Source organism: Apostichopus japonicus, chromosome 13 (genome assembly GCF_037975245.1).
Source record: "Apostichopus japonicus isolate 1M-3 chromosome 13, ASM3797524v1, whole genome shotgun sequence".
Classification (NCBI taxonomy): Eukaryota; Metazoa; Echinodermata; class Holothuroidea; order Aspidochirotida; family Stichopodidae; genus Apostichopus; species Apostichopus japonicus.
This window is the reverse complement of record NC_092573.1, coordinates 14,836,061-14,848,590: the sequence shown is the minus strand read 5'-3', so window position 1 is coordinate 14,848,590 and position 12,530 is coordinate 14,836,061. Positions and strand designations below refer to the sequence as shown.

Here is a 12,530-nt window from a genome sequence, read left to right as displayed (position 1 = left end):
CCTAACTTCAGTTAGATACTTTTTATAAAATTTGAGTTATTAAGTTATTAATATCATTTGTAATTTTCTTGGTAATTTTGTAGAAGAAGTACACCGAATTTGTATATAAGATTACATATTTTCATTGATTCTAGTATTTATGCAAATTTGACTGATGACTATGTTCTTAATGGACCTGTCATTAACAACACAGTCGGTATGAAATCAATGTCGATTTATTTCAATTCCAGAAATTAACAAAAAGAGACAAGTAAATTTAAGTAAAATATATTAAGATTATCTTTATTTTATAGACTATGGGAGCTAAATGTTTCACATTGAGTATATGGTTCAGATCATGTTTGTATTAAGTGAAGTTAAATTTAATATTTAAGTATTATAAAATGAATATTTAAGACAAGCGCAAAGTTACTTGTTCATTCATGACTTCCATTTTTGATGGTTTCCAAACCAAAAATACTTTTATTTCTAAACATTTGTGATTGGTTAATATAGGTACATAACGTGGGGGTAAGGTTACTCTGATTGGATTAAAGGGAACACGTGATAGTAACGCCGTAAGAACGCTTTCGGTATCGTGGCGAGTCCCGTTCTTTACATCGAGTTTCAAGGAATCCGTACCTATCTACGCAACAAAATTAACCACAAGGGAAGGAATATTTGAAAAACCAATCATTCCTTGTTAAGCTGTGCTGAATTCTACTGCCTTAGTCCCATATCACGCAACTAACTATACAAAAGGAGTGTTAGCTCAGTGGTTAACGCCAGTGCCTTTTAATCATAAGGTCCCGAGTTCGAGTCACTCCAAGATTAATGTATGTCGTCCAGTTACAGAGTTGTTGACAATTGACAATTCATTATCATGGACGTTAAATATGAATCTTAGAGACTGACTTCGGTCAGCTTTCGGCTTTGATAAGCCATTGATTGCTTATTCGTGAGTTTCTGCTTGCAGGAGGATCTAAAATACAATAAACAAATTAACTACATGGTTCCGTATAGCGGTTATTCTCAACCATGTATATCATGGTGTATTGAGAGCGCCGTATATGTTTTAACACATAAAAAACACCCAGTTTATTTTAAATTAATCATCAACAGAGAACGTTTCAAAGTCAATTTAACCATTACTTTTTGTTCCATTTGATCAGACAGGGTCCCTTGCCACACATACCAATCACAAGTAGAATCAACAGAAGTTGAGACGACACAACATAACTAGCCAATATAGGAAAGTTCATCATTGATTTCGTTTACATAAATAATATCATTCTCGACAGATGAACTACTATAACTAAATGTGAAGGGTAGACATAACATCAAGTTACATATCAAAGATATGTAGCATTATTGATTTATTCAACTAGTACTTGCATTCAATTGTCTTCTATCTATTTCAAATAACGTTCTTGTGACAAAAGCCGTTTACACAAACATCTCATGCTATTTAGTTACATTCTTTTTTCTTGTATTCAACCCCTATTGCACTAACATACTTACACGATCGATTACGGGTATTATCCACTCACTCAGACACACCTAAAATATGATAGAGTATATATCAACCCATATGCCCCCCCCCCCCCCCTCGTGTAAGTCTAACACAATGCACACCGACTGACTGCCTGGTAATGAATAAAGCCCTAATTACTAGTGAACAGAAGGCAACCATCGATTTCCAAAGAATGAAAGAGGATTTGCCAGACGCTAAGGAAAGGTACAATGGATGCAGAAACCGACCTCTCCAGCTTTCATTGATTGACTAAGTAACGCATAGCGAATAGTCAAGAGGTCCTTCGTTAATACATTTGCGTCATTTCGTTAGCCCTTCTGCTGGTGGAGTTCCATTATTTAAGATGTCAATTTGTTATCAAGAGTGAAAGCCCAAGTAAGAAAAAGGGGGTGCAAAATTCTGTTCTCATTTTTAACCAAGAAAAGTTGCAATTGCTATTGACAACTCTTGGAAGTCGTGAAATTAGTCATATCAAGATAAGTTTTCTTTTTTTCCATAACAACCAGAAAGATCTTCCTGTTGGTTGATGAAGGGGGAAACTGAAATCAAAATACGCAAGTGTTTTTACAAACTTTGAAAGCGGTGAATATATTGGATTGTGAATAAAACCAACACTGAGGACTACTATTACACTGGAGTAGTTGCAGTAAAGAAAATCAGGAAAGAAATCCATCGTTATCATCAAGATGAAGTTGTTTGTCGTTGTCTTGGCTTTATCAATCTTGGGTAAGCGAGTTTTGTTTTTGTTTGTTTCTTGGTTGGTTTTTGGTCTGGAAGCTGCAATTTCATCTCCGTCTGATCAACATATAAAACTACACTTTTAGGTGTTTAATATTTTCAGAGATTTAAAATATTGTACTTTCTATCATTTAAAAACAATTGTAATTTATCCTACATAATTGCATCTTTCTTCCCGTGATATTGTTTCACTCAATAAGTCTACCTTATAGAATTAAGCGGTGAAAATATCTTAGAAAACAAAATGCTAAACATGTATAAAAGAAAAGATAACTTTAAGACGTTTTCTTTTGTGGTTTTAGTGGTTTCAGTTCAATGTACATTATGGTTAAATTAATATCTGTAAAACTTTGTAACTCTATATGATTAACAAGCCCATCATGATCCTCAGAAGCTTTGGCAAAATTTGCTTGGAATTTGAACTTAGGTTAAGCTGATTTTCTGGAAGATTGTGGGATAACATTTGAAGAAAAAAAAAAAAACTAGAGAACCACGCCTTAGTGTAGAGAAGATTCTTTAAAGAAGAGTTTTATATCATAAATTGTCATTGTAATTATATTTCTTTCGTTATATGAGTACAGGTATAAACAAAACTAACACACGGAAAATTATAAACCCATTTGGGAAATAGGGAATCTGGAACCGAAATGAAGATACATGCCTATATAAGTTAAATACATATGATTATAGAGTGTTATTATCAAGCTATTCACAGTGAGCAAATAAACGCAATGTTAGTGGAAATCATATATGATTGTTATATTGATAAATTGCTATTTTTGGTTGATTTATCTGCAAATGTGACCTATCTTTTGCAACCTAACTGCTCAAAGCAAATTCATTCTTAGCGGTGTCCTATCCTTGTGACGATGTCGTGTGTTGGTTGATGAATAATACCTTGATAAAATATACCGTATCTTAAAAAATATTTTCTTGTGGTTGAAGTTTATTGTTGAAAAATTGTTGAAAATTATCCGAAATCTTTAAGCGAAAACCACATTCTCGTCTAAGCCTTTTGTATCGCGAAGATATGAATTTTTAATTTTTGTTTGTTTGTGATATTTTGTAAATGCATCTGGCAACAGCAGAATGGATGACGTCATAGTGGAAATTGAGCTGAAAATGTTTAGATTTTTCTTAATAATTTGTCAAACAATTATATCCACAGAGGAAAAATAAATTTCTACCAAAAGAAGATACATTTCGATGAAATTTTAAGTACAGAGGACTTTGGCAGCTAAATAAATATTCATATGTATCATATGTCAATGATAAATCAACAAGGATTTTGTAGGTGTACAAGTAAAGCTATTGAAATGCATTTGCCCAGATGACGTCAGAGACCCCCTACCATGACCCAACACCCTGCAGGGAGTAGTTGAAGGTTTAGCCAGTCAGAGTAGGTTATACATTCAATTAACCATATCTCGAGTTAGGGACAAGATATTGTGACACGGTTCTTTCACTAAAGCAGTGCGGAATATTTCTCTTCAATATAAGCTTGACATTGTTTGTCACAAGAATATCCTATTAAAGCCACCTCAAAAGAACGCCATATATGCAGATACAATATTTTGATTACTCCTAGTAGAACACTACCTGCGTGTTGTAATCCATTCACAATGTAACTTTTGAGAAAAAAAAAAGCAAACACATCTGTTATGTAGTTGGTATCATATTGGAAATCAAAATACTGTGACTCACTTTTTCTAACATATTTGGTTTGTACTGGTTTTGCAAGACCGTGGTATAATTCAGATGGATCGTAACTGGTTCAGTTTCATTTTTATTTCCGGCAGGCCCGTAGCTAGGCCGGGACACAGGTGGCAGTACAGACCACTGTGCCCCACCCATTTGTGTCACCAACTCACCATTATGTATACAAAATTTTAAAAGTTACAGGACACGAGTACTTTTGGTGCTCCTTAAAAGAAAAGCCCGGTTCGATTTGATATGTTAAAGATGAACATAATCTAGGCACTCTAGTGAAATTTGCATTCAATTCCTATGTACCGTTTTTGAGATATTGACAGTTGAAGTTATCTGGTATTCTAGTGAACTTGAAGCAAACAGGTGTGATGTCGTAGTTACACACTGACAAATAATGTTTTGTTTTTTCTTTATTTTTCAGTCTATTTGATTTGACCTTGGATTGGATAGGGTTACTAGTTTGTCTAAAGGGGATGTGAAGTTTATAAAATACCAATACCTATGGTACATTCACATTGTGGATGCATGCAATTGTGGAGTATAATATTATACGTAAATTTTAAAGGAAAACAAAACCTTATTTATCAGTGTACAACAATGACGTCGTCAAAACTGTTTGCTCCAAGTTCACTTTTGGTACGAAAGGTGGCAACTTCAACTGTCAATATCTCAAAAACAGTATACATAGGAATTGAATGCAAATTTCACCAGAATGCTTAGATTATGTTCCTCTTTAACAAATCAAAACGGAATTTGTCCAATGAGTCCAGGATTGCGGGGAGAGGGGACTTCCTGAGATTTGATATCATTTTCCATTTTCCAAAGTCTATTTGTGTCTCGTGCCACACATACTTAAAACCTTATTTTTCAGACTGATATGTTTTGCGAATAATGTTAAAAAAAAAATCCATGACAATTATTTGACATATTGTAGGTACCGAGAGCACTCCGGATGAGTACCGCTTATTAGAGGCAATGCTTGGGAATTACAGCACGGCTGTCAGACCGGTCTCCCGCCCTGAAGATAGCGTTCCTGTTTTGTTAGGAGCAGCTCTGCAACAGATTATTGATATGGTAATTAAGTAATGATTTTATTTATGATACATTTTGCAGAATTTACGCCTTCGAGATGCCGTAAAAAACGTCTGTAAAGTTGTCCTACATGAATGCAATCAAAGCACTGAACAGGGCAATTTTCCCTGGGCCAGCTTTGAAAAGTATGAATCAATACGTCCTCGTTGTTAAGTTGTAATCAATGATAAACAATGGTAATCAACCATTGTTATTACGTTTATATATAGATATATAGCAAATTGATGTGAAAATTCTAGTTTGCTCTTTAAGTTACCTTGTTGGTATTTTTTTGATATTTAAACACAACCACGCTATTTACATGTTATCTATACACTTCATCAACTCTTAGTAAGGTTTGCATCTTAAAGTGGAAACATTTTGTTCGGGTTTCTGAATAAGTAGGGATGAGATAACCTACACTGAGCATATTGGCTATTTGTAGCTCATCCATCGGGGTAACGCCAGATGAGTAAGAGGGGTGAAGCCCCGGGGTCTTGTGGGCCTCCTCCCATCCCCTACCAATCCCGTGCCATCCCCTCCCACCCTAACCCCCACTCCCATTGCACACAGCACATTGCGTTCAATAGTGATACATTCAGTATCATCATCAAATATGGAAAACGAATCTCATTGCGCTAGTTTGGTCCCGCAATTCCTCGCTTTAGGAGCCTTACCTAATCCTTGGCGACCGGTCCCCAAAATACGCCCGTTCCTATTGATTTCCGTTCGAAGCGATTCGTGGTACTGCACTTGATTTAACACCACCACGATCATATGGCTATATATTCTTAATGTAAGGCGATTGGGGTGGAGAAGAGATCAAGTTTTTTGATTTCCCACTTCTAAAAGAAGCAAGCGACGAGCGCGGGGTCAAGTTGAGGTCAATCGGGGTAATATTTGTGTTTTCTTTGGTTTGTACTCTAGGATGAGAAGAACCAAATCATTACACTGAATTTGTGGATGCGATTGGTAAGTATAAAACAAGTATTGTTTTCATTGCACTCTTTGCCTCTTTTGCACTTTTGAAAAAGTAACATATATATATATGCTACATCTCATGTAGGGGCGTAGCCAAACATCTTTTTTTTTTAGGGGGCCAAAAGCTCTTTGGGGGGGGGGCATGGCCTATATTCTCAACAAATTCTATTTTTTGGGTGAGGGAGGGCCTGAAACTTTTATTTTTTTGAGCGGGGTGGTGGGGGGGGGGGGGCTAAACCATACGCTACTGGGTGCTAACTATATGAAAACGTTGCAGAAATATTTACGTTTAGGGTCTATGCTATTTTGTTTTTTTAGGAGAGCTGGCGAGACTAGCTCCCCGCCATTTTTCTTCTTACCTTGAACGAGACAGTGAAGGCACCTATACGTTCATCTCATCTATAAGTACAACTGAGTTGGGAAGCAGTGTTGCAGCGAGTGAATCACTAAATTTATCAATCTCTTCTCCCTGTGGAGATAATAAAGTGATTATATTTAAAAGACTGTACTCGAGTCAGGAGAGTCACTTGACTCGAGCTTAATATGAAGTGTGAAGTGTGTATTCATTATATGCATAACGAAGGCCATGTTGTTTATTGTTTCTCATAGCAATGGACAGATGCCAGCCTGCACTGGGACCCGGCTGAATTTGGTGACACTAGTTCCATGGTCGTCCCCATCGATAGCATATGGAGACCTGATATAGTCCTCTACACCAAGTAAGTTATGTAATGTATCCTACTCACACCATGGAATCTACCACCATTCTCACACCAACCTGGATCACTGATTTTCATACTTTTTATTTAAAAGAAGTTATCATGTGACGTCTCCAACCAACCAGAACAAACTGTAACACAAGCGTGTAAATGACGCACAGATAGTAGAACAAGAAAAATGTGTATCCCTTAACATATGCAACAACATTCTTAAGACTTCTCTATTATTTAATATATAAGTGGATATGAGAATAATTCTCTTGGCCGCAATAACGAATGTACGAGATTTTTTTTTCCACATTTGCCGACAGAAAAAAATGTAATATATAACTTTTGAGTTTTTGTTCAAATTAATACATTTTTTTTGTTTAATGTTTTGATTGAATTATAAAATGACGCCATTTTGATTTCAGCGGAGACAGTGGCTTCAGCGGTATGATGCAGACTAGTGCAACAGTAACAAGTGAGGGCGTCGTTTACTGGAACGCACCTGCTATATACAAGAGCACTTGCAAAATAGACGTAACTTACTTCCCATTTGACGAGCAGCATTGCAACCTTAAATTTGGCTCCTGGGCTCTTTCCGGGGACGAACTAAGTCTGACCAACCGATCCACTGCTGGCGATATATCGGCCTACATTAACAACGGTGAATGGGAACTGGTCGGTATGCCGGTAACGAACAATATCGTGTACTACGCATGTTGTGATTCCCCATATCCGGATGTGACGTTTAAGGTTATCATTAGAAGACTCCCTCTATTTTATATGTTTAACTTGATTGGACCATGTATCATTATATCTGTGATGACAGTGTTAGCATTTTACCTCCCAGCCGATGCAGGCGAGAAGGTAACGTTAGGCATCACGGTTCTCCTAGCCCTCGTGGTGTTCCTGTTACTGGCTGCTGAGACGATGCCTCCCACTTCAGAGGTTGTCCCTATAGTGGGTGAGTACATAGAACTATACGCACATATGGTAATAAAGAAAGAGGTAAAAAATGGATATGCCGGTGGTGGGAAGTAAACCACCACTATAGTGGAAGAATACGATATTCCACACCGTGATAGTTTAAAAATCAACCAGAACCTGTAAAGTACTTCTAGCGTCCCTCAAATATACGTTAAGTTGAGGGCCGATACCGTTCCGTTACTCCGAGAAACAGAACACACTGTGTGGAATGTGGTGTCACTACGTGACAGTTGTTTTACAAAAGCCATTTCCCATTTTATCGCTATGTTGGTTTCTTTTTAAAAATATGATGTAATTGTATAATGTATTAATATAAGTTTAATAAGCTGAAAATGGCTCTAAATTCAAGGCTTTCAATTTACAAGGAATGATTTTTTCCCTTTCTTTTCCTTCCTGTTTCATCTGTAGGTCAATATTTTGCCGCAACTATTGTCCTAGTAACGGTATCGATATTCCTAACGGTTTACATTCTATCGCTACATTACCGGTTACCGGGAACAGGTCCTGTACCTAAGTACCTCAAAAGAATTACGTTGGTGTATTTGGCCCGGATTTTGTGCTTGAACAATGTTGGTACCAAAAATAGCGTTGAACAGGAACCGCAGAAATTTGAAGATGACGTTATCGAAAATAATCACACCGACCAACCCGAGATGATGACGAATGGATCCGAAGGAAAGAAGTTGAGTCCGCTAAAACCGCTGCCGACTCTGATTGATAGACAAAATCTTAAAAACAAGTAAGATTAAAAATATATTCTTTATCTGTAATCGCACTGCCGTTTGGGTTAAGTCGATGGAGCAGTATATAGCACAACAAGAAGAGGCGAATTCTGGATATTAAATGAAGTGGATTTGATGGGAGATGGGTGCAGTCCGAGGTTTATTTAAGTTATAAAGTAGTCTTTAATTATGTCTATAGACAAGGTTGCGCTCATAACTAGTTTTTGTTATGTGCTGGGGTTGAACAAAAGGGGGGGGGGGGGGAACGGGATATACAACCCACACCCCTAAATTCTGGATATTAAATGAAGTGGATTTGATGGGAGATGGGTGCAGTCCGAGGTTTATTTAAGTTATAAAGTAGTCTTTAATTATGTCTATAGACAAGGTTGCGCTGATAACTAGTTTTTGTTATGTGCTGGGGTTGAACAAAAGGGGGGGGGGGGAGCGGGATATACAACCCACACCCCCTGGGACGAGAATGTTGGCTATCCTCTTTAAAAATGTTGACCATACCCTCCATAGAGAAACAAATCATACTGGCCTAAAATAAACAGCATTGGTGCAGGATATGACAATCATATAATAATAATAATAAATAATACGCCACGGAAGAATGAAGTTCGGTCTATCATTAACGTAAATCTGCTGTTCCTTTTATTTCCTAGGTTCGAAGATAATCTGAGCAGCATCCGTACGAATCTGTCCTTCCTGACCAAGAGAGCCAAAGATGCAGATGACGAAGAAGAGATAATGAATGAGTGGAAACATGTCGCCCATGTTCTTGATCGACTCCTTCTGTGGCTGTTTCTCTTTCTCACCATTATCGTCACCGCCATTATTCTGGGACAAAAGAAACCGTATACTCTCGTGGAATGACCGTGTATAGTCAAGACTCTCATAGTCACATGTTCACTATACCAGTAGTGTGATACGTTGAGAACTTTCAAAGTAGCACATGAACTTTAAAGAGAATTAGTCCTTTCATTATAGAGAGAAAGAGGAAGGGAGATGGAGAGAGGTGCGCGTAAGAGAAAGAGAATCATTAAGCTTTATGAAAAAGAGTATAATATAGTTCTATCAAAATTAAATTTATGTTGTTTATTTAACATCACCTGTTGTACCTCGAGGCTGCGAAATCCCCTAAAGACAGTTTACGTTAAATCTGTTTAAATAACGAGACAAACCGACTTGTATGCAAAGATTTAACAAATGAGAATCAGCAGTTCAGTTTCGATGCATGACGTAATTACGTTGCTGTTGCATAATTAACAGCTTTTAACAGATAGTCCTATGGGAATTATGGCAACCCTGGTAAGGTGCGATTCCTCGAGAGAGAATGAGGCACATAATTGACATCGAAACTTGTCCAAAGTATGCTGAAACTTTTAAGCAAGAGGTTTTTCTCTCTATACATCTTACTTACTTTACAAAGCGCCGCTGAATAAAAGTGAAGCTTTTCGCTCTTTTCTGAACCTTTCTTTTAATGAATTATGACTATTTGTGTACTATCACTTTGTAGAGATAAGTGTAACAACATAGGCTCACATACTGCCGTTTCGCTCGAAAATTGTGGATTTTGTGCTGTAGGAACCGTCAACAAGCCATACCTTCTTATAATATAGATACGAATTAACCACAACTTTAGGAGTGTCTGCTCATGGTCCATCATGATACACGAGTATTAATCGGTGAAACCACATCAATTATGATTATTAAACTTGATATAAGCTGACAAGTATATAATGTGCTACATTTTGTGTTAACGACAAACGGTGTTAAATGTCATCCAAAGAAGCTCTGAAGTTTAGGGGCACGTCCCCCCATGCCCCTACCCATGCCCCCCCAAGTGATTAAGTTTGAATACTATGTGATCTAGTCAGAGGTCTATAAACGGTGCAAACAACGCAAAATGCATATTAAAATGTACTTAATCAATGGATAGCTTTCTCTACAGAATGTATGAACCCGTTCTACTAACAATGTCTACAACAAAGAAACCATGGACATGTATATCCATAGACCGGTAACATGCATTTTGCAAACTTATCCTTTCAAAAATAGTTTCTTTATATATAGTTCTTATTTCTACTGATTGAAAGAAACAGATAACTAGTATAAGTTACGTCAGGGACCTATTTTTGATGTTGCCAACGAGACTTCTTACCATGTTTTCCATCCGTGTGGTATCTTTCCGCACTGCTGTTTAACCATCAATAGATTTTATTATGCTAGGCTGTAATATTAAACGTCTTTGTTTTCAATAATTCTGAACTAATTAACAGATGAATAATGTTATTCCTGCATGTAGGCTTAACCGAAGATGTGCCTTTAAATGTGAAAGTGTATATAGTGCTAAATAAACATTTAAGTTGTCTCTTCTTGTTCACATATGTATATCCTGTGTTTTCTTTTCGAGGCCGAGGGGTGCGTGAATTTATGCGTTATAAACACCGATGTTCTAAACGTAATCAGTCAATTGATAATGCAACAACACCGTGAGTATTTCTATTGCCCAAAATTGATATTTTCCTCAAGCCAAATAACTCCTAATATCTGTTGATGTTGGGAGGATTTAAGGGGGGGGGGCACTATGTCATCTCTTGTGGTTCTTACAATTTATTAAATTAATTAAGTCATTAACAATATATTAGAACCTGTTGTATGTGCTCAATTAATTTCGTGATTATGAAATGAAGCGCTGCATTTATTTCAGCAGCACTTCCCACTGCAGAAACAAACCACTTATAGATACTGGTGACAGACACACATAAACACACATAAAGATATGAAATAAGATAATTAGTTTATGTTTGTTTATGCTTAAAGGAGAATTTAAATGCATAACCTTTAAAAAGGTTCATTACCTGTGATAGACTTCTTCCCCATTAACGTTGCAATTGAATATAAGCCATCACGAATAGTTTATTTGTAAAATTCGATTCCATTCTAGATTTTCATACAGAAAAATCTTGACCGAAACGCTCAAAACGAAAGTTAAATCAATGAACGGCGAGTAACTAATCTGACAGCGGAAGGATTCGAACCCACACCATCGAAATGACTAGTGCCTAAAACCAGGGTTCCATAACAACTCCCTGCTAAAACTAGCGCCTTATAGACAACTCGGCCACGCTACCTATTCTGAAACCATCTCCATGAAATCTTGGTTCTGTTTTTTCTGTAACAAAATGTGTCTTCTTAGATTTCAAAAGAAAACATTTACTTTTGGCAGTTGTGGGATTCGAACCCACGTCATTGCCATTAACCAGCGCCTTTAAACAACTCGGCCACACTACCTATACTGAAACCATTAAACGAAACCTCCATGAAATCATGGTTCTGATTTTCTTTGACAAAATGTTTCTTCTTAGATTTCAAAAGAAAACATTTACTTTTGACAGGTGTGGGACTCGACCCCACGTCATTGCAATGACTTTCGCCTAAAACCAGCGCCTTAGACTACGCTACCAATCTGAACTCACCAAACAAAACATTCTCCATGACATCATGTTTCTGTTACTTTCTTCGGAACCACGTTGTCGAAAAGTTGAGCACACTGGCTCACCCCCATTCGCAAAAAGGTATATACAATAAGTTCTTACTGAAATTGTTTTGTAAGATAAAGGATAAAGTTATTGATAATAACTTAGAAATGTTGCTATTAGCAACGGTTGAAATGATTATACTATAAATACGAATACAAATTTCTCGAAACGTGCTAGACTCACAATTATTTACATGAAGTTCCCCTTTCAACTAAGTGGCGAATCGTGATATGAAAATGTATAATGAAGTCAATATAAAGCTAACAAAAACCCACGTTACAGTGACCAGTGAAGCAAAAACCCCAGCTATTTCCAGTAGAAGCAAATGGGGTTCACTAACCCCTGTCGAAATGATAGGAGTAGGTCGTAAAGTTGCTTTTAGAGAGCACCACATCATTTTGTGCGAAAATATTGTAAAAGAGCTTCTGTCAATGTTATTGTTTCCATTTCACACATTATAAAGTAGGTCTATAATTTTTTCTTCAAACTGCTAGGGAAAAGACGTTCTATATTTGATATGATAATTATTGCTAAGGTAAATGACTAGGCTGTTCCA

The 12,530-nt window shown here is 36.9% G+C and overlaps 1 protein-coding gene across 1 annotated transcript; it reads left to right on the top strand.

Annotated features, from left to right (window-relative positions):
* The first annotated feature begins 1,776 nt into the window (after positions 1-1,776).
* Positions 1,777-10,817, top strand: LOC139979018 (neuronal acetylcholine receptor subunit alpha-10-like). Its single transcript, XM_071989654.1, has 7 exons — positions 1,777-2,239; positions 4,896-5,035; positions 5,960-6,004; positions 6,623-6,732; positions 7,146-7,681; positions 8,113-8,443; positions 9,095-10,817. Exons 1-7 carry the CDS (start codon positions 2,200-2,202, stop codon positions 9,303-9,305), a joined length of 1,413 nt encoding a protein of 470 aa, XP_071845755.1. The 5' UTR covers positions 1,777-2,199; the 3' UTR covers positions 9,306-10,817.
* Positions 10,818-12,530: the final 1,713 nt, after the last annotated feature.

Bases quoted from the DNA above. Each gene is read 5' to 3' on its own strand.
- LOC139979018 (XM_071989654.1), top strand. From the start codon at position 2,200: ATGAAGTTGTTTGTCGTTGTCTTGGCTTTATCAATCTTGG. The intron at 6,005-6,622 runs GTAAGTATAAAA...TGTTTCTCATAG, and splicing joins TGAATTTGTGGATGCGATTG to CAATGGACAGATGCCAGCCT. The intron at 8,444-9,094 runs GTAAGATTAAAA...TTTATTTCCTAG, and splicing joins AGACAAAATCTTAAAAACAA to GTTCGAAGATAATCTGAGCA.